This window comes from Colletotrichum siamense (assembly GCF_013390195.1).
Source record: "Colletotrichum siamense strain Cg363 chromosome Unknown KSG_Cg363_contig01, whole genome shotgun sequence".
In the NCBI taxonomy this organism is placed as follows: domain Eukaryota; kingdom Fungi; phylum Ascomycota; class Sordariomycetes; order Glomerellales; family Glomerellaceae; genus Colletotrichum; species Colletotrichum siamense.
The window spans coordinates 7,192,592-7,218,632 of record NW_023501014.1 but is presented as its reverse complement, the minus strand read 5'-3'; the positions used below and the strand labels follow the sequence as shown (position 1 = coordinate 7,218,632).

The 26,041-nt window shown below is 54.7% G+C and overlaps 4 protein-coding genes across 4 annotated transcripts; 2 read left to right on the top strand and 2 right to left on the bottom strand.

The window, feature by feature from the left end:
* Positions 1-4,842: 4,842 nt before the first annotated feature.
* On the top strand, positions 4,843-6,415 carry STE50 (the record flags this gene model as incomplete). Its single annotated transcript, XM_036633673.1, has 3 exons — positions 4,843-5,113; positions 5,180-5,341; positions 5,400-6,415. 3 exons carry the CDS (start codon positions 4,843-4,845, stop codon positions 6,413-6,415), a joined length of 1,449 nt encoding a protein of 482 aa, XP_036502301.1.
* A 4,805-nt stretch (positions 6,416-11,220) lies between these two features.
* On the bottom strand, positions 11,221-11,481 carry CGCS363_v001823 (uncharacterized protein; the record flags this gene model as incomplete). The annotated part of the gene is made up of 1 exon (XM_036633672.1): positions 11,221-11,481. One exon carries the CDS (start codon positions 11,479-11,481, stop codon positions 11,221-11,223), a length of 261 nt encoding a protein of 86 aa, XP_036502302.1.
* A 3,698-nt stretch (positions 11,482-15,179) lies between these two features.
* lcb2 (Serine palmitoyltransferase 2) lies at positions 15,180-17,147 on the bottom strand (the record flags this gene model as incomplete). Its single annotated transcript, XM_036633671.1, has 1 exon — positions 15,180-17,147. The coding sequence occupies one exon, from the start codon at positions 17,145-17,147 to the stop codon at positions 15,180-15,182; it is 1,968 nt and encodes a 655-aa protein (XP_036502303.1).
* Positions 17,148-22,447: 5,300 nt separating this feature from the next.
* Positions 22,448-25,081, top strand: vrtB (Malonamoyl-CoA synthetase vrtB; the record flags this gene model as incomplete). The annotated part of the gene is made up of 3 exons (XM_036633670.1): positions 22,448-22,663; positions 23,180-24,909; positions 24,970-25,081. 3 exons carry the CDS (start codon positions 22,448-22,450, stop codon positions 25,079-25,081), a joined length of 2,058 nt encoding a protein of 685 aa, XP_036502304.1.
* Between the last annotated feature and the right edge of the window lie 960 nt (positions 25,082-26,041).

Here is a 26,041-nt window from a genome sequence, read left to right as displayed (position 1 = left end):
GGCTTTTTTCACTTGGGAAATGAAGATGGGATCTTTTGGAGGAAGCAGGAAGGGGGCGGCCGGCCAGTAAGCAAGCGTCTCGGAGGCAATTCCGGCTCGACACAGAGTGGAATGCTGTACTACGGGGGGAGAGAGAACCTCTGGATGGTGGTTTACTGCGCACGGGGGTTCAAAGTTTGAGATGAACATTGAGATCTGGTGGGTTTGATCGCGAAATTTCCCTTTGCCTCGTCTGGAGATTGAGAATCATGAGACAGATAAGGTTGCGTTTCGTGTTGTGGTCCCTGGCAGGAATTGGAAATGCTGTGAGACGTCGTGCGATTCCCCAAGACAAAGTCGCATGGGCCAGGTGAAATGGTAACATGGACGCTGGGGAGGAGGTAGGTCGCTTCCTTCGGGACCCGACTCTCCGAGAAGACCTCCAGATACGAAATGGTCCGAGAAACGAGGCCGCTCGCCGGAATCATACGACGAAGATGGCTTCCCCCCCTCCTCTGGTCTAAGTTGGTGGTTGACAACCGGGAGACTGGATACTAGGCCCAACTTTTTTTTTTCTCCTTCGTCCCACTGCTGGCGGATGGCTGCCTTCCTATGCACGCGCGAACAACCGCGCGTGAGCTTGTCTTTGGCTGGACGTTGGTTCGGGCGAGCCAGGTGAGGAACGGCTTAGCCCTGGCGTGTGAGACGTTCGTGAAAGGGCCTACTTGGACATTTTTGGGAACGTCTCATCCGGATGGGTCGGCATGGGGCCTGAAACCCAGACAACGAGTTGGGGAACAGCATCTTGAATGCGAGTTTGATTTTCCTTCACGGGCGCCGTTGGCCTCGCTTTCAATTGATTTGATTTCCTGAAGAAAATCTGGCGATGCAGGGCATCACGGGCAGCGTCTACACTTTCCTCCTTCCTCTCGGCCGTTACAGCCGAGGAAGGAGGTTCAGCTGGGAGAAAGTCCAGACGAGACGAAAAGAAACAAGAAAGTGGCTGTGCCGCGGCAAAAAAAGAGTTGCGATGAACAACCTTGGTCAAGTAGAGACGATGGCAATGTCTGTTTTGAGTCGCACACATTGAATCGACACCGCGGCGGCAGCTGGGAAAAGAGACACCAAGAAAGCCGAGGATGATCGACGCAGGGTCAACAAGGGTGTTGTCGCTATCACTGTCATTCTCGAGGCCGGCGACCGCTTATCAGACCTTGACAGACTCAGCAGCCTTGTAGGGTTTCTGTTTTTAAAATTGGGGGTCCAGCGGGTTGCAGATGGTAGCTTGATGTGATTGTCGCGAGTTTGCCATATAGTGCCAAGACGGCGGCGTCGTTGACAAGCTTGGTCAAGCTGCAGCGGCGGGGTGGATGCCGATCCATAATGTTAAATGATGGACGGCGTCGACTTGATAAAGTCGCTCAGGTCGTCGAGCAGAGGTGTAATATGAGAGATTGCATTCTCAATGACTTGGAATAAATGCCTCATTTGCGTTTTGGCTTTGGTTCCGATCTTGATGTTAGATGGAGCAGCTGGGGAATTGAGGGAAGAGCTGGAGGTGAGAGCGTGGGCGATGGTGGTCTAGAATGCGTGGGACGACGGAACCCCATTGAAGGCGCGTTCGAAACGTAACTGTGGGATTCGTTCCGTTTGGCCAGATGGAGGGCCGCGTACCCGAAGGCTTCGCGGTTCTGTCATTGTGCGTCTCTGGAGCAGTCGAGGCCAGCCAGTTGGGAGGAGAGCTGGAGCTTTCGTGGGCGGTGCTGATGCTGCTGGGGGGCCAGTCGGGAGTTTTCTTTTTCCCATTGGGGGAGTATCCCAAGGGCGAAGCTATGAATGGAGCAATGGGTGTTACTCTTGGTCAACTAAGCAGCGGGCTTGCAAGGTGATGAGGTAGCTGGCGTGTTTCTGGGAAAGGGTTTGCATATGGAAGGCAACCAGTATCAACCCTGGAGGCGCCGTTTTGGGCAGAGGAGGTGCGGAGGCCACCGTCGGGACTCTTGCCGGGCGACACAAAGGGCACCCTGCGGCGGTACTTTCTTTCAGGGCAACGGGCGAGGCAGACATGAGGTACCTGGGAAAGCAAGTCAGTCAGGTTGGGCCCTTTGGATGGAGAGGTAATCCATACCTTGACTTGGCAGCATTTGCAAATTGAGAGACGTGGTTGGTTAGGGTGCGAGTGCTTGGACGGTAAAGCAAAAGGAAAACGGCAAAAGCATCTGATAATGACTTCACTGCATGGCTCTTTCAAGCGGGTTCCCGAGTCTGTTTTTTGGGTTGTTCCCCCCTTTGTTAGGAGTCATCCGTCCAGTCTCCAGTCTCCAGTCTGTGTTCTGTGTGGGGGGTCGAATTGTCGAGATTGAAGCCGGAAGTTATGGGAGAATCGTCATTAAACACGGACGGGAGGGAGACGACACATCACTTTCTCTTTGCAAGAGTGGAAGGAAGGCCAAGGCACGGAAGGTAAGGCGGGATGGTGCAAGGTACGGATATCGACTGTCGAGAGGTGCACAGAGTGGACCCGGAGGACGGAAAGCGATTGGCAACTGCTGGGCAGTTCGGTCCCAATTACCGAGTGACCAGGCCGTTTTTCATTTTGGATGCCGTCAAAATCTCTTGTTTCTCTGGGTCAGAGATTCCCCTTATTTTCTTATTCCGTTGTTTACTTGATTACTGTGGCACATGCAGGATCCAATAGGACGGAGGCGACGGCGGCTGGGTTGGCTTCTGGAACATGCCAACGACGTCTCTTCCCACAAAAGCCCATACCCATACTATGTACGCAGCAGATGGTGGTGGTACGCGTGTTTGGGATGGATGCCAGTGTCTCTGAGGTCAATGTATGTCTCTGAGGGAGAAGCAAAGACAGCTGTCCGTAGTCTTGTCTGTCTTGTCTTGTTGCCGGGGAGGGTTTTCCCCTACATCCATGGCATAGCAATATGAAGCATATATGTCTGTATCTGCCTACCTTACCTTGGGTGGTTTTTTGCCTCTTGATGGCTGAGGCCTGTGTAAGAGTTTCTCAGGCTGGAGGAGCATGTCAAGCAAGCAATTGGATCGCGTCGTGGGCGCAGGGATGACCCCCTTGGGCGCTAACACAGGCGTTGGGGCCGCGGTAATGGGCCGGGCTGGGTGGTGCATGGCTCGCTGGCATGGCTGTGATGATATTGGGGACGGATATTGTTTTGTTTTGCAAGTTTCCCCCCCTCTCTTCAGCTCGGTAAGGGATGGGTAACGTAATTAGGCCGATGAGGTTTTTGTATGTTTATGGAAAAGTGAGCGATATTGACATGATGCCTACCTTAAGGTATGGTAGATACGTAGATGGAAGAAGAGACTTGCCTCCCTGAGCATGGAACGCAGCAAGGCACAGCATCATTGGCACGGCAGCATCGCAACACCACAGCTTCACGACGCATGGAGTGCCTCTGGCCCAGCGGCTACTTCGAGACAAGCACGGGAGCAGACAAATGGGTCCCCTCCAAAGCTCCCACCTCAGAGGGAGAGAGGGTGAGGGTGGTGAGGAGGGCCCCTCCGTTGTCGTGTGCGTGAGCGAGTCCCGTCCTCTGCAGAGGGCAGAGCATGGAAGGTACTTGGGTACTGCATATTAGAGCCCCCAAAGCCTGAAGTGTGAGTGAGTGTGAGGGTGGCATCCCAGTCGTGGGCCGGTCCTGGTCGTGGCCGTGGTGGTCCTGTCCTGGGCATGGTCATGGGCTTGGCCCTGGCTCGGCCAAGGTCTCTGCTAAGGTACCCATCCATATCTATTACGCTACTGCTGCTGCTACCGGGCTGGCACAGGCACCAGGGCGCTCTTGTCACTGGATGGCGGGCAGAAGTACTGCTGGGGCCCTAACTGGATCGCTTCCCTTCCACGCCACGCCTGCCCTGCACCTGAGGTGGGCAGCAGCAGGTGGAGGGGCGGAGGTGAGGGAGCTGTTCGTTCAGCGAGCGCCATTGCTAGCATGAGCAGGAGCAGGAGCAGCGCGCTGCAAGCAATTCCTAGGTAGCAGCGCCGGGGCACACCTAAAGGCAAGGTACCTTAAGCGGCGGGCAGCAGCGGCGGCATTGGAACCCCTCAAAGCAGCAGACCACCACCATTAGAAGGTCGGAATCCCAGATCGTACCTTACCTAGGTACCCTACCTACAAGTGCCTTGCCTTGCTTGCCTCTTGGGTACCTTCGCATACTCGGTACCTTACCTCTACCAAGTACTTCCTGAGGTACCTCGCTCCATGCGCCGTCCAACACCACCGGCCGTGTACCTGCCCGCCAACTCGTCCTCCCAAGCCGATTCAATCCAATCCCATCCCGTTGCTGCTTCTGCCAGTCCTTTCCTCCACCTTTTTTCGCCTCAGCCCGAACCCGAACGACGATCCCATCTTCGACCTGACCTGTCCTGTCCTCCTACTTCTGCAGTCTAGTCTACCTAGCGTGCCTTCCATCGAGCCTCGCGACATCTCCCTCAACGCTGTCTCTCTCGACTGCACGCCGATGAGGACGACTTGACGCCGAGGTTTCTGATTTCGATGCTCATGATTCCTCCTCTGCCAACCCGACGCCTCCAACGTGTGCTGCTCCCACACTTCCAATCTCTTCTGCAACGGGCCCCCGCAGCCGCCGCCACGACCGACTCCTCACGCTGAGGGCACCGTCGGCGCTTCTCGACACCACCCCGATTCGTCATCCAGCCTTTCTCCTCCTTTCCATTGTCTCTTCTCCTGTAGCCTCTCGCTGTCTCTCTAACCGCCAATCTCCTTTTACATTGTCCACCTGCACCCCAACTAGCATTGTTCCCCATCGCTGCCGACCACGACCACCACGACGGCGACAACGACGCGGAGGACCACGACGGCCACAGCAGCCATGAATTTCGACTCAGGCACCGCCTACGCGGAGTCGGACGCCGACGACGAATACGAGCGCAGCCTTGGGCCCAACTCCCCAGTCACCAACAGCGAAGCATCGCCAATCGATTCCGAGCTGCCATCCTCAAATGAACATACCCCTACTACCTACGGCCATCGCAGCAGCGCCGACCGCTTGCCCGAGACCATCATCTCCGAGTGGACCGCTGATGAGTGCGCCGACTTTATTAGCACAATTGGCCTGCCACAATACGCCGATCGCTTTGTTGGTGAGTCCATCCTGTCCCGTCGCCATCCGAGGGTGACGTGACAATTGACTGACCTTTGTGTGACAGAAAACGAAATCGTCGGCGAGGCTCTGGTCGCTCTGCAGCATGACGACCTCAAGTCTATGGGCATTGCCAGTGTTGGCCATCGCCTCACCATTTTAAAGAGCGTCTACGACGTAAAAAAGGCTCAGGACATTCCCATAGAAAGCGACCACTACGTGCCGTTGTGTAGGTGGTGCTGTGCTCCGTTCTCAAACCCGATTAGCTGACCTTGGGATCTTTTCAGCCGCCGATGCCGAGGCGCAATACGCGACAGCGACCCTCAAAGATATCAAGCACTTGGTTGAGCAGCTCCGTCTGCGCGACGAACGGATGAGCTTGGTCGAGCAGGATCTGCGTCGACTGACAGACGATTTCAGACGCTTGCGGGAGGACATGCTGCCGGCTCTGAGGCTGGCAAAGGACTCGTCACAACCACTTCCGAATGTGTCAACCAACAACAATCAGAGTTACGGATACGAGACCGTTTCGCCGCCAGCCCCGACACCCTCCTCCACCCAATCCATGAGTCTCAAGAGACAGTACTCCACAAAGAGAATCATGCTGGGAACGACGCCGAAGAACACATCGCCGTCGCATTTGCAGACAACTCACGAAAGGATGGAGCAGTCTCTGGACCCTTCAAACGCAGCAGAAAGAGCTGTGTTGTCCTCGTCGCATCTGGCTGCCATGAATGGCTCGGCAACAGCTACTTCCCCTGGTTACCCGTCTCCGAATATGCCCTCTCCAACGTCCCCTCCGACCCTTGGCGGCGCGACTCTCGGTTCTCGATCCTACCGTTCCGACATGCCGACCCCGTCAACAAGGTCTACTTTCGCCGAAAACGATCAAGGCTACAGAGGCCGCGAACAGCCCGTGGCTCCGAAACGTGGGCCGACGCCCGCCCCCGACACCCCGAGCACGAGTAACGCATCCGTCGAAATCTTCAAGTCCTTCCGAGTCAGCATGGACGACCCGTGCTACAAAGTGCTGCCCGCCGCGCTCAAAAAATACCAGATCAACGCGCCTTGGGATCAGTACGCCCTTTACATTGTCTACGGAGATCAAGAGCGCTGTCTAGGACTGGAAGAGAAGCCCCTCATCTTGTTCAAGCAGCTGGACAAAGAGGGCAAGAAGCCCATGTTTATGTTACGGAAGACGAATAACGCCCAAGTCGATGTATCATCAGAACAACCAGGGAGTGCCGGGCTTTCGGCAAGGGGAGCGGCATCTGGCTACGATCCGCCAGGTGGTATCATCTAGGGGGCGATACCACTGCTGATCACCATCGACGCGTACCCTTATCCTTCAATGATTTAACTTATTTCCCATCCGAATTATCTTGAGTGGAAAAGCAGCCGTATGTGGGATGCGGGGCTGCAAGCTCAAATGGACCAGAGCATACCGGAGTTGGGGTTTACCTGCATAGCGCTGCGCAAGGGGAAGACACGACTGCTTTGGAATACCTGTCGCGGAAACATTGTGTGGGTTCGACTGGGCGGGGTCTCTCCACGGTGTTTCGTCTCGCAACTGTTCCTGGGCTGTCCGAACTCGAAACGTGGATCCGAGCAATATTGTTTTTTTTATGTAGGAGCTCCCAAGACCATGGACGAACGAGACACTGTACCGGGAACCGTCTTACCGGAGCTATCCTTTTTTCGAAGCTGTTGAAATATTTTTGTCCATTTGGTAGGAGGAAGAGGAGGAGGGGCAGGAGGAAGGGGACCTAGGGTATGGATGGGGCTTACGCTGGGTGTAAGCGGGGATAGATGTACGGTGTCAACACTGGCTTGGGAGGTGGTCTGATGAGCTGTAGAGCGAACGTGTAACTAACAGCACTACTTGACGGGATTGGATACAAGAGGAGGATGGCAGCTGCTACGTGTGACAAGAGACATGTTGCGAAAGCTATCAAAGGGAGCTCTTTATTTCTGATTCTTGGCATTATTTTATTCACCATTCATTGGAATTGCGCGCCATCCAGACCTAGTGTGAACAGCATATGCGTTTTACTGCAGTGAAAAGAGGGGAAGCCAGAATGAGCCCCCTGGATGGTCGATGGGTGAGGATAGTAATCCGATACACGCGGCGGCTCCGCCCAGGTGCTGTGCCCACGGGAGGAAGTAGGGACGATCTCTCCAGAAGAGATGCGCCGGTTCTTACGCGTTTGCATGCTGCCAAGGAGGTCGATCGCGTCAAGGTTTCTTCCTTCTAGAAGCACGGGGGATCCGCCCCGTTCGAGATTGGGGAGGGGGATGGGATGACGAACGGTGAGATGTGCGTGAGTGTGTCAATCGGTGCCGGAGATTGTGCAACTCTGGTTCGGGGGAGTAGAGTAGCGTAGCGTAGCTGAGGAGGAGGCTGTGCTGGGGGGGGAGTCGGGACGTCGTGTGTGAGTGGGTTTAGGGGGGGTTTGTGATACGAATGACATGTGCCTTTCTTGATGTATGTACGTTTGACACGTTTTTTTTTTTGTCCTGGGTGAGATGCGCAAAGCAGGGGGTTTGGGGTGTTGAAGTTCGGATTGTTCTGATGTTGGGGGTTTGGCACGACCGCAACGTCGTGCCTGTCACGTCTAGTCCTGGGCGCCACACGCACCGTACGAGAAGATCGTCGTCGTTGTTGAGGCGGCGGCGGCGGCGGCGATGACGGCCTACCGGGAGGGTGGTATTCGGGTGCGGCGGGGAGGTGCGGGTTTAGGCTTGTCTCAGTCTGGTGGGCTCTCTCTTTCTCACTCTCCCGTCTCTCGCTAGGTAGCCTCTCGTCTCTGTCACCTGCATCGTGCAGTAGCCATGGCTAGATTTCCTGTTTTGGAGGATGGATGGGGTGTTTGAGAGCCCCGGGGTTGAATGATTTGGGGGCTGAAGGGCAGGTGGGAATTTTTTTGCAGTGTGGATATCGCGGGAAGGCTGTGTGGCATGTTGAATGTGGTGAGCAGGTTTGGATCGTGGCCCGGCCGGGGGGGGGGGGGGGGGGGGGGGGGTGGTGATTCGCGCCGGAGACGGCGCGGAGGGCCGAGTGGTAAGGGGGCCTGCCTACCTCCGGGACGGCACAGGGCGCGTGGGGCATCTGGGTTTGGGATACAGCAGCTTTCCCGGCGGCCTTTCACACAATACGAGGTTTCCTGGGACGGGCTGGATGTGGTTTAGTCTGGTTCGCAGAATCTGGAAAAGGGTTTGGGATGTCTCATTTTGGGACGTGTATTTGGGTTTTGGATTTGGATTCGGACCGGGGCGGGGAGAGAGACAGAGACAGGTTTGTGGATCTTGTCCCAAGCAGTGATGGCATATGCAGCAGATGGATGTCTTGAATGTCTGTCTGTCTTGCCCTGACTGCTTCAGCCCAGAAACCGGCGCCGCGCCGGAGGTGGCGGGCGGGTGGTTGATGGCAAATTACAGGCCCGGCGCTGAACCTGCGCGTGTGTGCCGTGTTGGTGTTCGCCCGCAGCGCAGGGCCAAGACGTCGCAGATGCGCGGGATGGGATGAGGTAACCGGTTTTTCTTTCTCCGTCTTTAGTTGCTGTCAGTGATGGTGAGACTCGATATTCTGGAGGTTACACACGCACACAAAGGTAATAGACGAGGTGAGAACCACCACCACGACCATCACCCCCACATGTTCGATTCATTCACCTCTTTCCCATCTCTCGCCCAAGAGTCCGTTTTGCAGTGCAGTCCGTGTGCAGCAAGGGCAGCACATAGCTCTTGCGTGCTGCTTCTCCACGTCCCGTGGGGCCATGCAAGTCAGTTCTGTCGATAGCGATACCAGGCCATGAATTTAAGCTTTCAGCTGGGTCTGACCCTTTGCTGTCTGATGTATATTGGTTGATATACAAGGCGTTGGCTCGTAGGAGAATTAATCGCGTTGATCTCTGCTGTATCTATCCTATTCCAGAGTCACAGAAGGATGAAAAGAAACTGGACTGCAACCATAAGAGTCAAGGCTGTGATTTACTTTCTCGTGTCTTGAAACTCGTCGTCTGAATCGTGTCAGTCGTGCAGGTACAATCAACACATACCTTAAGTGAGGGGACGGATTGATGTTGACGGGTGGATTCGATCTACTTACTCCGGCTTTACCATAGTCGACGTACAAACGGGCCGCATTGAAGCATCAATCTCAGACTCAAAAGTCGAAATTGCTCGGTCTATCTATCATTGGTGGAAGCTTCAGCTCCAGCCTCAGCTTCTCAGCTTCAATCATCAAGACGAGGACCAAAATCAAGGGTCCCTCTCTTTTGGGGGCCAGTTTCTGGAAGTGTTCCATGCAAATCATCCATCCCCCATCCCCCCAAATAAAACCACCCAACAACCCAAAAACAGCACCACAGCAACCCGGTCAAATTAACATAAGCACGGCTTTCACTGTGAAATGACATAGTGTATTAAAGTGTACTTTTTAGAAACTCTGCTAGCACGCAGGCTACCCTTATAACCCCCCCCCCCTTTTCCCTTCTCCCTTCACTTCTCGCTCCCTAGTTAGCTTTAATAGTTAGGGAGGATTACAGCGATCGCTACGATTACTTTATTCTTATATTCTTCGTATTTATCTAGCTCGTTAAGCTTATTCTAAACCTCTTTTATCTTCTTATTACGTCTAAGCTTCTTATAAAGTTTTTTTTAGTCCTTTTTATAAATATTAATACTTTTAATATTACTAAATTTAGAGAAGAAGTATATAGTAATTTAATAGATAAATATTTAGTAGTAGTATTTATCCTTAGACTTATCTAAGGATCTAATATTAAAGCTTATATTATTAATAGTAATTTAGAAGTATTATTTATACTTTCTTATAAGAGTAATAAAGTTAACTTTCTATTTTATTTTTTAGTTTATTAATTTAGTAATAAGTATTCTAATAAGTTTAATTATAATAAGTTAATTTTATTAGGGATAGTTAATAAGTAAAAGAAGAATAAACTTATATTCTTCCTCCTATATAATTTTATATAGTAAGTTATCTATAAGTTATTAAAGTTATTAATAATATTTTTATAAACCTAAATTAAAACTTTCTTAGTTATTATAAATAGTATTATAATATATAGTAGGTATTTATTAAAGTATAAACAGAATTTTCATAGTGTAGCGTAAACCTCTACAAATTAGATATAGCTAGGCTTAAAGGGTAGAAGATAACATAAGCACGGCTTTTATCTGTATTAAGGTTTGATATAGGCTGATCGGACTTCAGCCCATTACTTGACTCGCAGTTAGATCCTCCCCTCCCGTCCTCTCCCACATACCTCTGCTCGGATCCGAATGAAGACCCGCTCCAGATTGTTCGAATTTGAGTTGCCTATCCGGGCGTCGTCTCTTTCTATCTGCAATCTTCCGCCCCGCTTGAGTTCTCGAGTCAACCAACCCACACGCCTCCACGACTTAGGTCTCCCTGCCCCGGTCCACACCCACAGCCATCATATTCCACTTTGCTTCTCGTTTCCATCACACAGGTAAAGCCCGAGTGGCTCAGTGGTAAAGCGTCTCACTAGTATCCGGTTCTCCGGTCCGAAATGAGAAGATCGTCAGTTCGATTCTGGCCTTGGGCACTGTGTATACTTTTTGATGTTTCTGATGATGCGAGATTCACTTTTTGTCGTTTTCTCGTCCTCACAGGCGTGCGTGTACACACAGGGTGCTGAAGAGTCAAATCATATAATCTGGAAAGGCGACGCTTAAAAGTGACACCGTATGCTCTGTACGCTCAGGACTTGCGATGTTCGTGGAGTAGAGAGTGATTGCTATCATGAATGCCTATGGGGACTCTTGTTCAGAACTATGTTCTCCAACCCTGGTCTTCGCCAGTATACCGACAATGGGTAAAAATTCTTCTTCTTCCATGCTTCAACGTTTCCAACAACCATTCCAATCCGTATCCGTACACGACCACGCAATGGGTTGATCCAACAATTCAACTCCAGTCACTTCATAATTTCAGTTCCTCTCGTTTCCAACATGTCTTTGCCGCAACTTGTCAGTGCTAAGTAAAATGTCAGCTGTGGCGTATGCGACACGTTCATTGCGACTGCTTTCATACTTACCAGCTGCCGGAGCATTTGAATCAACTCACTTCTCTGCCGGAGAAGACACAATGGGGAGTTTCTTCTCTTTCTTAGCTTCACGCTGGTTCTGCAGTTGGGCGATGCCGCTTCTTCGTTTCTTTTCCATCGGGCCCATGGGTCGATGTTGAGTCTTAACATGATCGGAAGCGTTGTGAGTGTAGCCTCTGGGGCTTTCGTCATCCTCTCCGTTGCTATCCTGGTCGCTTGCGGCAACTGCCTCGTTGCCATCCAATCTGTCGGCAATGTTGACAATATGCTGAACCATGGTTGACTGCGCGTTTTGACCCGCCACTGTATCTCTGCCTTTGGCCCGCTGATTCTGATTTTCGCTTCGGGACTTCTGTTCGGTTCTCTTCACCGATCGCTTTCTCTCGGGTCCCTTGTTGTATGATAGGGGGCTCAACACTCTCTCGGCAATTCGTTTGGGGGCGCGACGCCAACCATCAGGTGACCTGAACCCCTCGACAATCTTCGTCTCAGACACTGGCTGTAGGTTTCCAGTGAATACGCGGGCTCTACCCTTCCTCATGGGAGTGTGAGGATCTTCTAATTGCCGAAAGGTAGATCGACGGTGGGCTGATCCCTCGTCGTCGGACAACGTTTGAGATACGACGACCGGTGACGCTCGGTTCTGAATGTCGATGCTCTGATGGAGGCCAGGTGTCGACGGGCAAAAGTCAGCGCAGGATTCTATATCATCTCGTTAGCCAAAGCTTGGGCGCAAGTCTGAGGCCGCTCTTACCATCAAACTGCGAATCACCATGATCGAGCTCATTGACGGTGGGTGGATTGGGCAGCGTGTTGCTTCGACGTCTGCTACCAGCCGCTCTCGTTGGAGTCGACTGACTGTTGGTGAGCGGAGAATTATCATGCGGGAATCCTGCGTAGCTTCCTCTATCTGGGACCCTAGCCACTGGAAAGTCAGGCTCGTAGAGAGGGCCTGGCAGGGTGTTTATGGGTATTAAGCCCAGAGTGTTGGGGTCCACGCTACGCTGATTCAACACCTGAGGCTTGTTGCCACGTCGTCTTCGAAAAGACGGAACAAATCTGGTACGAGGCGATAAACGTACACTAGTCGTAGAGGGAACCGAGGAGCTCGGGGGCTCTCTGGCTGCGCGATGCGCCTCGCGCCTCAAAGGGGCTTCCGTAGCAGGACCGGCATTTGAAGTTGTTGAACTGCGCAGGTCAACCCTGCGAGAAGTGCCCCCTTGCTGTGGGTTTGGAGCCTGTGCTCTCGTCGATGAGGTTTCCCTGGGCAAAGCATTCTAGGCGTTTGAAGTGGGTTGGTCTTGACGTGCATCCTGGGCTCTCTGTTCCGAAGCGGTCCTCTGCACTGTGACGACTCGGATTTGAGGCTTGGCTGCTCTTATAGCCATTCTTGTTGTCACGCTGAGTCCCATTGAGCTTCCAGGGTTTCCTGAACGCGATTGACTCGTCTGAGTGGTAGCGTGTGTGGACGGAGCGGGACGCGTGCTCGGTCGACTCGCCTGGTCGATGCCTCTCGTGTCTCCGCCAGTTCGAATGCGGGTAGAGGAAGCAGATGCGTTTAAATCTACCGAAGGTCGAAGACTGAACGTATTGTTCTTCTTGGCAGTTGACTTTGGAGCTGACTTTGCTCGACGGTTGCTGCGGCTCACTGTTCCAGCTGCTGCCATATTTTTGCTGTTAGACGTTGTTCCTTTCGAAGCCGTCCCTTTCGATATGACATCGAGTTGAAGTCTGACACGGTCATCTTCATCTTCGGACTCGTCATCTTCGACAGCAAAGCCCGATACTCCTCGCGTCGAGCATCTCTTGACGGATTTATCTTCATCGTCGGGGAATAGAAGATCGCGGAGATCTTTCCGAGGCAATACGCTGTCTTCAACGAGGTGACTCCGGGGTCCTCTCCGCATTGGGTGTTTGTCGTCAGAATCGCGGTGGGGAGATGATGGGATTCTGAAAGGGGATGAATCTGGGAAGCGTCCATGACGAACCGGCGGGTTGTTAACCAGAGGATGCGAGCCATGTTGTTCAACAAAGAGGCTTTGCTCTCCAAATTCGACTTTAGACTTGTTTGCCTTAGAAGAGGGTCTGCCAATATCTTGAGATGATGATCCCGCGACTGCACTGCTGGAGGGTGTATCACGTATCATTTGGCTGCGCGGCACCTTAGAAAGAGACAGTCCATCAACTTGTGACGAAAGCTCCGGCTGAGAACTCTTGGAAGGAGTGCCAACAGTCGGGAAGTTAGCCGATGACGAGGTGGTTCGGGTTTTATGGCCTGCATCAGAGGCGACCTGCCGGCCACCACCACCACCTGTGCTGGCCGAGCGAGAATGCTGAGCAGCGACATGGGTGTAAGAACCGCCCTGGTGACCCATGATCTCAAAGTATGCAGAAGTGTAAGTGTGTTTATCACCAGAGGAGGAAGGCCGCAGGGGCGGAAGGATGTGATCACCAGAACCGTCCCGGTGCCGTGAAGCCTCTCGAGCACCGCCAATCCGCCGAGGGTGCAGAAGTCGAGCCGGCTCAGGGCCGCGCCGGAGGTAACCGTCCGCCATAGGGACTGTCCGATCAAGAACCGTGCGGCTCGATTGTCAGTAGTTCGGCTGTTAGTTGTCTTGAGACGGCTTCGTGCTGGAGGAAGGCGCCAAAGCTGCGGCCGAAAGTGCCGATGTCGACGAAGAGACGAGTGGTAAGAAAGCAAGACCAAAAATCCCACACACGGCACAAAACAAGAATACCGGATGTTCAAGGTAGAGATGACGAGGGCAAAGATTTGTTCCTGGGTGTGATCGGGGCTGGTGATGTTTGGGGTGGATGAAGGGTGGTGAACAATCGACGATGAGGTGGTGAGGTGGAAGGAATCAAAACAGAGACGCGGGTTGACGTGGAGACAGGTCGAATTCTAGGTACTTGAGCCATCGCAATAATAAGTACGTACTTTCAGGTTTGTTCTGGACAGAAGGAAGGAGCAACTTCATCCAAGTTCACCTTGGCAGGAGCAACCTGCCCTGGGGGCAAGAGGGATGGGGCAAGAGCAGAGTGGGATGGCCTGGTCGTAGCATCCCTTTTGGCCAGGAACAGAAGGAACGGGGAGCTGCGAGCCAGAGCAGCTGGTGTGAAAGCATGAGTAGGATTCTTCAAGAGGAAAGCTCCCGTCAGAGAGCTGTTGCCGAGTAGGAGGCTTGTTCATGTGGTGTCGTTGCCATGCTGGTTGTACTTAGCATCTCTTTAGCGGCGGAATGGACCGGCTTTCCACCTCCCACCCCATTAATGTTTTCAGCTCAAGGATGTGTAGACCACCAGTGGCTTCGTCTAATGATGGTATACTTGAGATGACTACCCAAGAAATAGCTTTGTCGACATGGACGTTGCAAGTTATCCACGACCAAGAAGATCAAGCCTCGTGGCGTTACCAACATCGTCGAGACGCAGTGCAAAATATCCTCAGCCATCATGACCAGGACAAGTTTGGTTTTACTCTTACCGGGGCATCAGACTGCGGTCCCCTCCCCATAGTAAACTTCCCTCTTCCCCCAGGGTATTGATTTCACAGCCAAGATGTAGCAGAACTTTCAATGATTCAAGAATTGTGTGTACATTATTCTAAGGTGCCTTAGTTGTCTAAATTTCTCAGCTCCGAGGAGCCTAATACTAATATTTATATAGTTTCGGTGCCGTGGCACATGAATTCGTTCGCTAATCCAACCATCACTCCCGTAACGCCATTGCCATGCAGGCATCCCAGTCAAGGAATAAGAGACACACGACACTCGATATCATAGGTATCATGCAAACAAGCCGATGCCAACAGAAGTGAATACAGTGCACCGAACTCCATCTCCCCCCGCCATCAAAGGACGTTGCTTCGTTTCCCCGTCCAGTCCGCACCTCGTCAGCGTCTGACCAAATAGTCAAAGCAGTCGTGAAATGTGTACTCGTCGCCAAACATTTTTGAACATGAAAAGGGCGGATGCTTTATCGCAGAATGGTCTTGCAGTCCTGGACACCGCGGGCAATGACGTCCTCAAGCTTCCAGCGGGGAGGCTTGTAGACGCCCTCGAGACCGTTCGCCTTGCGCCACTCCTTCTCCGTCTCGGGCGTGACACCCTCGGGGAGGGGCTCGGCGCCACCAGCAACACCAGTGGAAAATCTGATCTGGAGCTGGTCGGCGATCTCGTCACAAGCCTGGAGCAATCTGTCGAGATCCTCCTTGTTGTGAGCCGAAGAGACACAGAAACGAGCGCGGGAGCTGATGAGAGGCGTAGCGGGGTAGCCGACAATAACGACAGAGATTTTGCGCTTAAGCATCGCGTGGCTGAATGCGGGCATCTTTCCAGGGTTGTAAAGCATGACGGGGATAATGGGGGAGTCGTCGTGGCCGTAGACGATGAAGCCAAGACGCTTAAGACCCAGGCGGAGGTAGCGAGAGTTGAAAGCAATACGCTCCAGACGCTCGGCACCTTGACCAGGGCAAAGCTCGCCAGTGATGAGACGGAGGGAAGCGAGAATCTGCATGAGAACCGAGGGGGCGGGCGACTCGCCGTAGATGGTAGCGGCGTTGGTGCTCCTCAGCTTGTCGATAATGGACTTCTCAGCAGCGACGTATCCACCGTTGGCACCGAAAGATTTGGTGAGAGTACCCATGAGAATGTCAACACGGTTAGGGTCAATGCCGAAGTAGTCGCAAACACCACGTCCGCGGGGACCGATGGCACCAATGGAGTGAGCCTCGTCGATGAAGAGGTAGAACTTGTACTTGTCCTTCAAAGACATGATACCGGGCAAGTCGCACATGGTTCCCTCCATGGAGTAGAGACCCTCGACGGCAACCAAAATCTTCTTCCACGGGCGGTGAGTGCGGGGCTGTCCTTGAGAGATGGCTTCGCGGAGCTTGCGCTCGAGATCGATCATGTCGTTGTGCTTGAAGGACGAGATGACGGCACCGGACAGACGAGCACCGACTCTAATGGAGGCGTGGTTGAGCTCATCAGAGAGAATCAGGCAGCCCTTGGAGACGAGAGCAGGGAAGGACGAGGCGTTGGTGACGAAACCCATCGAGAAGACCATAGAAGCGGGCTTCCCGACGAAGCTGGCGATTTCCTTCTCAACCTCAAGAGCCAGGTCAGATGTACCAACATCAGCGCGAGGGCTGCAGGTGCTGAGAGCGTACTTCTTGACGCACTCCTCGACGGCATCGGCGCAAGGACCTTCGGATTGGGCAAAGCCAAGGTAGTTGTAGGAGCTCATGTTGAGGGTCTCGGTGTGGGTTCCGGTGTAGTTGTAGGTTCTGTTGTAGTCACTGGACTCGCGGTCCATGAGGGTGATGTAGCGGCCGGGAACACCGGTGATGGGTCGGGCAAAGCAGTCGTCAATGCGCATCTTGAGTCGGCGGACGTAGAAGTTGTCAAAGTCCTCGTTCAAGGGCGCATAGCCGTTCTGAGGCTTGAGAGCCTGGTAGTGCTTCTTGTCGCCGAACCTCTTGCCGAAGAAGTCGCGAGCATGGCCGAAGAGAATGAGGAGCAGGTAGCTGATGTAGGTAGTGAGGATGTAGTAGTAAGGCGGCTCATCAATGATGGGCGGGTCGAGAGGCTTTCCATCGTTGGACTTGCTCACGTAGCGGTGGCTAGGGTGCAAGAGGGGACCGAATTGAGCATCGTAGCGGCGCTTCTTCTCCGTCTCGAAGGCGGAGGGAGGCGAAAAGAGGGTCGTCGGGGGCTCGCTGTTGTCGGGCTCGTTGGCGTTGGCGGTCGACAGAGAGATGGTAGGCAGGGAGATGGTGGAGGGAGTGATTTGGGTGGAAGAAATATTTTGCTGCTGCATGGCCAAGAGAGCCTGCTGGGCAGTCTGGTGGTCCTTATCCTTGGCGCCCTTTGGTGAAGTGAAGAAGTTGGTGATCCGGTTGCCGGAACGAGAAGGTCTCCTTTCCTTCTCAGTCTGCGGCATTGCGGGGGAATGGGAGGTCGAGAAGGGATTCGCAATTCTCCGGGGCATTGCTCTGAGATGCGCTTTGGCAGTCTGTGTGGAACAGGTGCTTTGGATTTGCGAAAAGCGAAAAAGGGGGGTATCGAGAGTCTAGAGGACCAGACGCGCTCGTTGGAATTGACGTGAATAGAAGCAGAGGCGATGCAGTTCTATGAGGGCGGAATTGAAGTTGCTAGAGGAGAAGAAGTCGGTCAGCAAACGGAGCCAAGTTGCAATGGAGTCGCCGGAAGTGCTGGAAGAGGCACAGAAGATGCAGGTCTGAGGAAAAAGGGAATTGTCGGTCAGAGTGTCAGTGGCGCACACGCGGTCGCGGAACAGGCGACCACTGAGAGGGCGAGCCGACAGGGCAGGGCGTTGGGGACAGGCCATGTACCACAAGGCCCAACCAAGGCTCCGGCATCCACCAGCTGCACCTGCACCTGCGTCTCTCTTCAGTTGTCTCCAAGGCGCGAGTGCTGTGCGCCCGACACTTTAGAGCCGAGGGTTTGATGGGAAGCACGACCAGCCCAAGGAGGCGCTAAATTGAACGCTTGACAAGCCACTGGAGCTATCGAGGTGCCGGAACCACGAATTTGGGCTGGCCTGCGACGATTGTGATGAGAAATAACGGTCATTACTCACCAGGACTTTGGAGACTGCTGTTGTAAGCAGAATGCTACCCTCGGGAAGGCTGGAAAGGTTGTGTCGGGTCGTAGTTTGGAGAACGAGGTGGTGTAGGTCGGCTGCACAGGCGGGCTGCAGAGATGACACGCTCTTTCGTCAGTGACTTCTAGCTGCGCGACGGTTTCGATGTCGCTGCTTGCAATTGAATGCTTGAGAAAAGCAGGAATAATTGTTGAATGGCCTTGATGAGGGCGGGGAGAGAAGGTGCGAATCTCTGGTGGCTCTGCAGTGGCGCAGAAATATTGTTGTCGGGCAGAAAGTATTGCCTTGGGGACTGCCGCGTGGAAAGATCTCAAGGTGAAGATCGGTGTCGGGACGGGGAGACGGGAAAGGGGGGAAAATGAAGGTGGGAGCTGGCTGCTCTTTCGCAAGTTTTGTAACACTGGCCAGGGGCGAGTGAGAAAAAAAAAAGACGAGAGACAGATTGTCGATTTCGGTTGGTCGCGCGATGGGATTGGGCCGCCCCGTGATTTTAAAATTGGTGCGGGTGGGCGCTGCGAGAGAGAGGGAGAGACAGAGGCCTGGGTCTCTTCCAATGTTGCTGCTTGCTTGCTGTTGCTGTACCGAGAATGAGGTGAGGGTGAGGTAGCCCGGCGGCGAAGAGTGGGTGTCGAGGTAGGTACCTTACGCGGGTAGGTACGCGGGCGGGTTCTTTTTGTTCGTGGACGGTCCAGAAGGGTGCCTGAGCTTTTTGAGCTTTTTACAGTGCGGCGCCGCCCTGCGATTGGCTGTCCGTCGGGCTATTCGGGAGGTAGCGCTCCGCCAGCAGCAGTACCTAGCAAACGGCCAGAAGCCTATTTGCTACGTCACTCCTTGCTAATGAGATGCTAATAAGCTGTTGTTGTTCCTTTGTGTGTTTGAATCCCGGAGATATGGGAAACAAAGAACACTGTGGATGGGAGTCCAGTCTCTCCAGGGCGAGGAGGGGATTCGCTGAAGGAGGGGGACGGGTAGAGACCGAGGGGAAGGAGGGTGAGGAGAGGAAGAGAAGAAGAAGAAGAGGCTTGAGCAGAGGGGAAAAGGATGAGAGAGGGAAGGGCCAGGAATTAAGATGACGGCCGATGAAGGAAAAAAATAATAATAACGAGAAAGGTCCACGATGAAGGAAAATTACCGCGCTGGCGGGCTTTGCTTTGAGGCCGCAACAAGAAAGGGTACTCTGCAAGTACATTTTCTATGGATGCAACACCAAACCGGTACTTCTTGATTTACCTTAAGGCAAGATCAAGTCATGATTAATGGGGACTGCTACCTCTGGCTGCTGTCCCTCTAGCGCGTTCGATCAATTTTGATGATCGACTTCGACACGACTGATTCCTTCCCACTCCTGCTGGTCTCCCGAGAGGTCCGGGTTGGCCGCTGCTCGACTTGCACGGACTGGCCCTGTAACTGCGTGCTGCTCTTTGCTGCAAGCAGCCCTCGCTTCAGCTGCTGTCTGCCTCTTCTCTGATCCATGTCGGCGTTGAAGGCATTCATTCCTCCTGTCTCAATCGTCCTCTTAGCCTCCGGTCTGGGCCCCATCCAGTCTCTTGCTTGCCAATTCATCCATGCAACTCTGGACGACCAGCAACCGCAAAGTCCAACCACACGCACCACCCTGTGAGCTCCCCTGTCCAACCAGCAGAGCCCAATTTGCCCCCCGTCCGTCAAGCATCAAGCAAAGCTGGCAAGCCTAGCAACTCTGTTTCCTCCCCTTGAAAGTTGAATAGCAAAAGAAGAAAAGAATAGTTGGTCGGCCTCATGTTGTTCTCGCCCAATATCAGGACCCTCTGTGGGACTCAATGCGACGGCGGGAATCCTTGTCGGGCAAAACTCATGACCTGAGCACACAACAAGCGGCCCTGTTCTGCCCGTAGCTTAATCCACTGCCGCCTCTCCGACCCAGCAAAGGGCGAGCAGAGGTGATCTCGGCTGTTGGGCAAATCCCGTCTGTCCCCGGGGCGTTACTGCTCTCGGCAGCCATGTCACCGTATCACGCGCGGGAAATAGGGGGAGGGGCGGCCAACCACCACCCACGCCTGGCTCTGATCTGACAGGCTGCCCGGACGACACGGCCGAGACGGACGCAGCGGATCAAAGACTGCTGACTGAGACCGACCGACACCCCCGGACAAAACCAACCAACCCATGGACAAACATGACGGACTTCGGGCCCCGTTGCTCCTTCTTTCCTGTCGCTCCCGCTTCTGTCTAGGTTGTGATAAAGTAAGGTAGACATCATCGTCGGCATCAACGAGCACTAGTCAGTCCCCCCCGGATATCATGGCAAGACCCAAACGTCAGCGGCACCGGCGCAATATGTAAATGCTTGCTTGCAACCAACATCTCACATGGTGCCGGCCCTAATGCAGCCTCGCAGAACACCCAGCTACCTTACCAAGGTCCCTATGGTGTGCATGACGGGAAGAAAGCTGAGCTAACAAGAGCTTCCACCACTCTGAAGTCAGACCACTCGTCGCGAACCACACAGCAAGACCCCGTTCTTCCGCTCTGTTCTGCAGCCTCGAACGGCCCGCAAGTAGACTAAACGTCCAAGTTCGCGATTCCCTTTCCGTGGCCGCCCTATCCATGGCTGCGACTTCAGCAGCGCCAACCAGCCTTGCTTGGCCAGCATGGCAAGTTCGTCATGGGACCTCCCTGCTCGTCTCTGCCGCCAAACCGCCCTCTCTTATTCAACACGCCGTCCGATGCCTCCGCGGGAAGGAGGGGTGCGGAAGCAAGTGACGTTTTTTTCACCAAAATAATCTACACTCGTCGTGTGTCTGCTCAGCAATGCGCCCAGCGCAGTGTTACACTACTAGTGTTCTCGACTCTGTGCCGTCTCTGCCCAACACAATGCTGTTCGTCAGTCTCTCCACCACCAAGTGCCCTTGTATGCATCGTCTGCCCTGCCTCGCCAGGCCTCACCGACCACATGAGAGCAGAGTTGATCCTGGTATTTGAGGGCTGTTAGATGAACGACGCGCGAGCCACGATCCACGTCTTTACACGCAGCACCAAGGATGTGTCGTGTTGTTTGTGCGCAGGTACATCGAGAGAGTGTAAAGCAAAATCAGGGCGCGCGCAAACTTGACGATGGGGACAGCAAGCCATTGCAGGTAATCGAACAAGCGACGATGGAGCGAGGGCCGCTCGGATCGTCAGCTGATGAATTGTCGAACGAACGCGGGCCCGAAAGACTGTCTCAACATCGTCGCATGGCATCAACTCGACCGTTGAGAGTTTTTTTTCTCCCGGGTTCGCACGAGGTTGCAGTCAGACCTACAAACGACATTGCTTTCTGCAATGTTATTCTGCAGTGTCCTTTCTTCTTCGAGGACCCCTTCAATCTCTTGCTCATCTTACGCAGCACATGAGAGAAACACCACTACTACTGTGTTGTACCACCACCCTCGGCCCCTCATCTCCAAATCTCGATTGCCCCTCGATGCGATGCTGCCCGCCTCGCCACAGATGAGAGAGATCATGATACTGCCCCGGAACCGTCGGCGCAGCCAATGACAAAAGCCCAGTTTGCAGTGTTGTTCGTGTTTACTTTGTCAAGCTGTGGGTAGGTGTGTGTGTGTGAGCTGTCACTGCAACCCCGGATTACAGGCTTCTACCCAGTAGCATGGGGCATACTGAGACGTTTCCCAGGGCCGCTTTGGCGCCGTTATCGATAGGGGCCGCCTGGAATTCGATCGCAGCTACCGGGCATCGAGCCCGTTGAGACGAATCGAGGCGGGGGAGGGGAGGACGCATGGCAATGCCATAGAGCGCACCAGCCACAGGGCGGGATGAGCGTGGCTTTGCTTCTTGCTAGTCTGCAATGCCATGAACGCCTCACTCGAGCTGTGCCAGCCGAGGTCTTGGGCGAGGCGTGCCTTGCATTTGCATGGGCCAGCATGCCTCTCCAATTATGTGCGTAGGTGAATGTGTGTCGTGTGCTTGTCAAACTGGACTGCGCAGTAGCTCAGGTGCCTTACCTAAGACAGCACTAACACGAGCATCTGCAGGTACCAGAGATACTGAGCACTGTTCATCACGGTCCCCCTCCGATGTCCACCGCGGAATTGACGCACCTAAGTAAGTGCCTTACCTCCAGAGGCAGAGAGGTTCATGAACCGGAGCAAAAGCCACCGCCCGAGCTCCAATGCGAAACAGCATTCCAGCCAGCTGAACAGACTTCTCTGCTCTGCACTGCATCCCCTTTCTTAGATGAGGAACAGGAACGCGGGCTTGTTCGTGGTGGACGATCCCTCAGATTTCCCCCCACCCCCGGACTCCGGCGTGCTCTTTCTTTCTGGGGGTTGCGTGCCTGCCTCAACCCTTTTTTCGGAATCGTCCCTCGGAATCTGACCCGTCGGATTGCGACGGCACAATTTCCATTCTCTCTCACTCCCCGTCTCCCGTCCTGCTGCTCCCTCCACCTCCGGAATCGCAGATCAACACTTTTTTCTTTTTTTTTTTTTCCCACCGCCGACCTTCTTTACCCAACGACCCGTTGTAGGTGATACGGACAGTCCAGGACCTTCGTCGTCTCGAAGCACGTCCAGCCAAGCGAGTCAATTAATCGCCCAATTCGTCCCATATCTCACCGGCTACAATAACCGCCCATCATGACCATCACCAGCGTCACACGCAACGAGCTCTGGAGGCACCCGGACCCCACCTCGACTCCCATGTGGGCGTTCCTGCTCAAGGTCAACTCAAAGTACGGCCTCCAGCTGAGCGACTATCCCGGTCTCTACAAGTGGTCCATTGAGAATGTTGCCGAGTTCTGGGAGGAGGTCTGGCACTTTGTCGGCATCACTGCCTCAACCCCCTTCGACAAGGTACGCCGGACCACTCGCTCCGTCCATCACACATTATCCAAAACCAAAAAGAGCCCAGCTTCAACCTCCTATTGCCCATTGCTTCACCCTGCTTGGTACGCCATGACATATCCCAATACCAACGAAATCAATGGGAGACCGTCCAGCGTGTGAGATGTGGTGTGAGAGCACCATGAAGATCCAAACTCTACTCTCTCGCCCCTATGCGTGCAAGTGCCAGCAAGAGGAGCAACAGCGGAGATGAGGACGCCGAATCGTCGATGTCAAACCCTCGCCACCAGTGTCTTGAACCCTCGTCAGAAGCTCCCCCTCATGAACAAACCTTGGATGCAAGCTCCCGCAAAAACAGAAAGCTCTGCGTTTTCCAGCACTCCCCCTCACCTGCATAACGAACATCCCATCCTTCCCGAGTCATGCCATACTCTCAGTCTCGCCCAAGCTTTTCGCCGCCCAAGATGATCAAATCATCATGGGAAATTGCCGAAATCCCATTCCAGACGCTGATCTTGTCCACAGGTCCTCCCTCCCAATGCGCCCATGTACCCCCGACCGGACTTCTTCTCCGGCTCCCGTCTCAACTTCGCCGAGAACCTCCTCTTCCCCGCAAACACCCCGATCGACCCCACCGCCGTCGCAACAATCACAACCACCGAACTCGGCCCCTCAGTCTCCACAACCTGGGCCGACCTCCGCGACTCCGTCCGCCGCTGCTCCGCCGCCCTCCGCGCCCACGGCCTCGGCCCCAACGACATCGTCGCCGGCTTCGTCTCCAACCACCACCAGGCCCTCGTAGCCTCCCTCTCCGCCGCCGCTATCGGCGCCATCTGGACCGGCATCAGCCCGGACAACGGCGTCAGCGCCGTCCTCGACCGCCTGGCCCAGATCTCCCCCAAGGTCCTCTTTGCTGACAATGGCACCGTCTACAACGGCAAGGAGTGGAGCAGCACCGACAAGACGGAAGAGATCGTCAGGGCTCTCGCGCCCAAGGGCCTCGAGTACGTCGTCGTCATCAACAACGTCGCCTGCGACCTCGGCATGGACGGCCTCAAGACGACCGGCGTCGCCGCCGAGGAGTACACCTCCTTCCTCGCATCCGCGCCCAACGTCCCGCTCCATTTTGAGCAGCTGCCGCCTTCCCACCCCCTCTACATCCTCTACTCCTCCGGCACCACCGGCCTGCCCAAGGCCATCGTCCACACCGCCCTTGGCACCCTCATCCAGCACAAGAAGGAGCACCTCCTCCAGGGCTCCCTCACCTCCCGCTCCCGCATGCTCTATTACACCACCACCTCCTGGATGATGTGGCACTGGTCCGTCTCCGCCCTCGCCGTCGGCGCCACCCTCGTCCTCTACTCCGGCTCCCCCTTCAAGCCCGACGGCCACCTCTCCCTCCCGCGCCTCCTCTCCTCCCTCCGCGTCACCCACTTCGGCACCTCCGCCGCCTACCTCACCGCCCTCGAGGCCGCCCAGGTCTACCCCGTCAACGAGCCCGGCATCGACCTCTCCGCCCTCGAGGCCATCTACTCCACCGCCTCCCCCTTGCCGCCCTCCACCTTCTCCTTCGTCTACAAAGCCTTCCCCGCCACCGTCAACCTCGCCAGCATCACCGGCGGCACCGACATCATCTCCCTCTTCGGCGCCCCCTGCCCGCTCCTCCCCGTCCGCGTCGGCGAGATCCAGTGCGCCGGTCTCGGCATGGCCATCCGCGCCGTCGACTCCCTCTCCGGCGGCTCCCTCCCGGACCCCACACACCCGGGCGACCTCGTCTGCGTGCGCCCTTTCCCCTGCCAGCCGCTCACCTTCTTCGGCCCGAACGGCGACGAGAAGTACCGCGCCGCCTACTTCGACCGCTTCGCCGACATCTGCGACGCCCAGGGCGCCGTCTGGCACCACGGCGACTTCGTCAAGATCCCCAACCCGGCCACCGGCTCGCTCGTCATGCTCGGCCGCTCCGACGGCGTCCTCAAGCCGGCCGGCGTGCGTTTTGGGTCTGCCGAGATCTACAACATCCTCACCCGCTTCTTCCCCGCCGAGGTCGAGGACGCCGTCTGCGTCGGCCGCCGCCGCGCCACCGACTCGGACGAGACCGTCTGCCTCTTCGTGGTGCCCGCGGCCGGGCAGACGTTCGACGACGAGCTGAGGGCAAAGATCAAGAGCGTCATCCGCAGGGAGCTGAGCCCCAGACACGTCCCCGGCGTCGTGGAGGAGTGCGGCGGCGGTATCCCCAAGACGGGCAACGGGAAGAAGTAAGTATCTTGCGTTTTTTCTCACTGACTCGACCTTTTTTCGACTAACACGCTGCGTAGGATCGAAGTCGCCGTCAAGCAGATTCTCTCCGGCATGAACATCAAGACCAACGCCTCCGTCGCGAACCCCGAGGCGCTGGAGTGGTTCCGCGCGTGGGCCGCGGCGAACTAGGTCACCTAATATTGTGTTTTCGTTGTTGCCCCTATTGGGCCGGTTGGTGGTGACGAGGTCTCTCATACATGCGGCCATGTGGAGAGAGAGTGTGAGAGGGAAAGATTGGCCGCGTGATCGACGCCCTGCTGTATCCCCCATCCATCTTCCGCGTGGGGGTTCACTTATCAAAATGAGGGTGGGTGGGCCGCTGCAAAGATGGGCAGCGCGACCCCCACGCGCCGCCTGGCCCTGTCTGCCCATCTCCTACAGCCTGTCTCTGTCTTTTTGCACTTTTCGGAACGGACCGAGGACGGGGGGCGGGGGGGGAGGAGATACATGCGTGCGCCCACTAGTGGTTTTGACCCGATCGTTCGGGTTCGCAGGTGGAGGATGGATGATAAGCCAGTGGGAGGAGTGGAGGGTGTGAGTTTAGAGTCCACCGTGGGCCTTGTCCTTTTTATTTTCGACTACATCTCTTCATGTTGCGGCCTTGCCTTGGGAATCTAGATGGCATTTCTTATGGTTACTGGTGATAGAATGTGTCGGCTCGGACTTGAGACCGGCGACACTGTAATACAGGATATAGGATGTTGGGTGGTTGGAATCTTGGTTACATAAAATTGAGCGTCATGATATCAGGATATTTGACGGTTTTCGTGATGCCATGGTGAACAGACTTTACTAGATCATCACATTTTCGGAAAATGACTGCTAACACGGGAGACGATAAACACTACGTCGAGAAACAGGGTGAACATAGAAATATTGATATTGATAAAAAGTCGGCCATCTCTGTGACCAGGCTAGTCATGACGATAATCATACCCATTAACTCCTATTATGATGCATTCGTCCATGCAGGGGGGACAGTGCCCTCTCTTGCTTTTTGTCTTCCTTCTCTTCCCATGCTTTGTTTTCTTTTCTCTTCGCACCACCCATGCGTGTATCCCAGCCATTAACAAACCCCCAATAATTCCA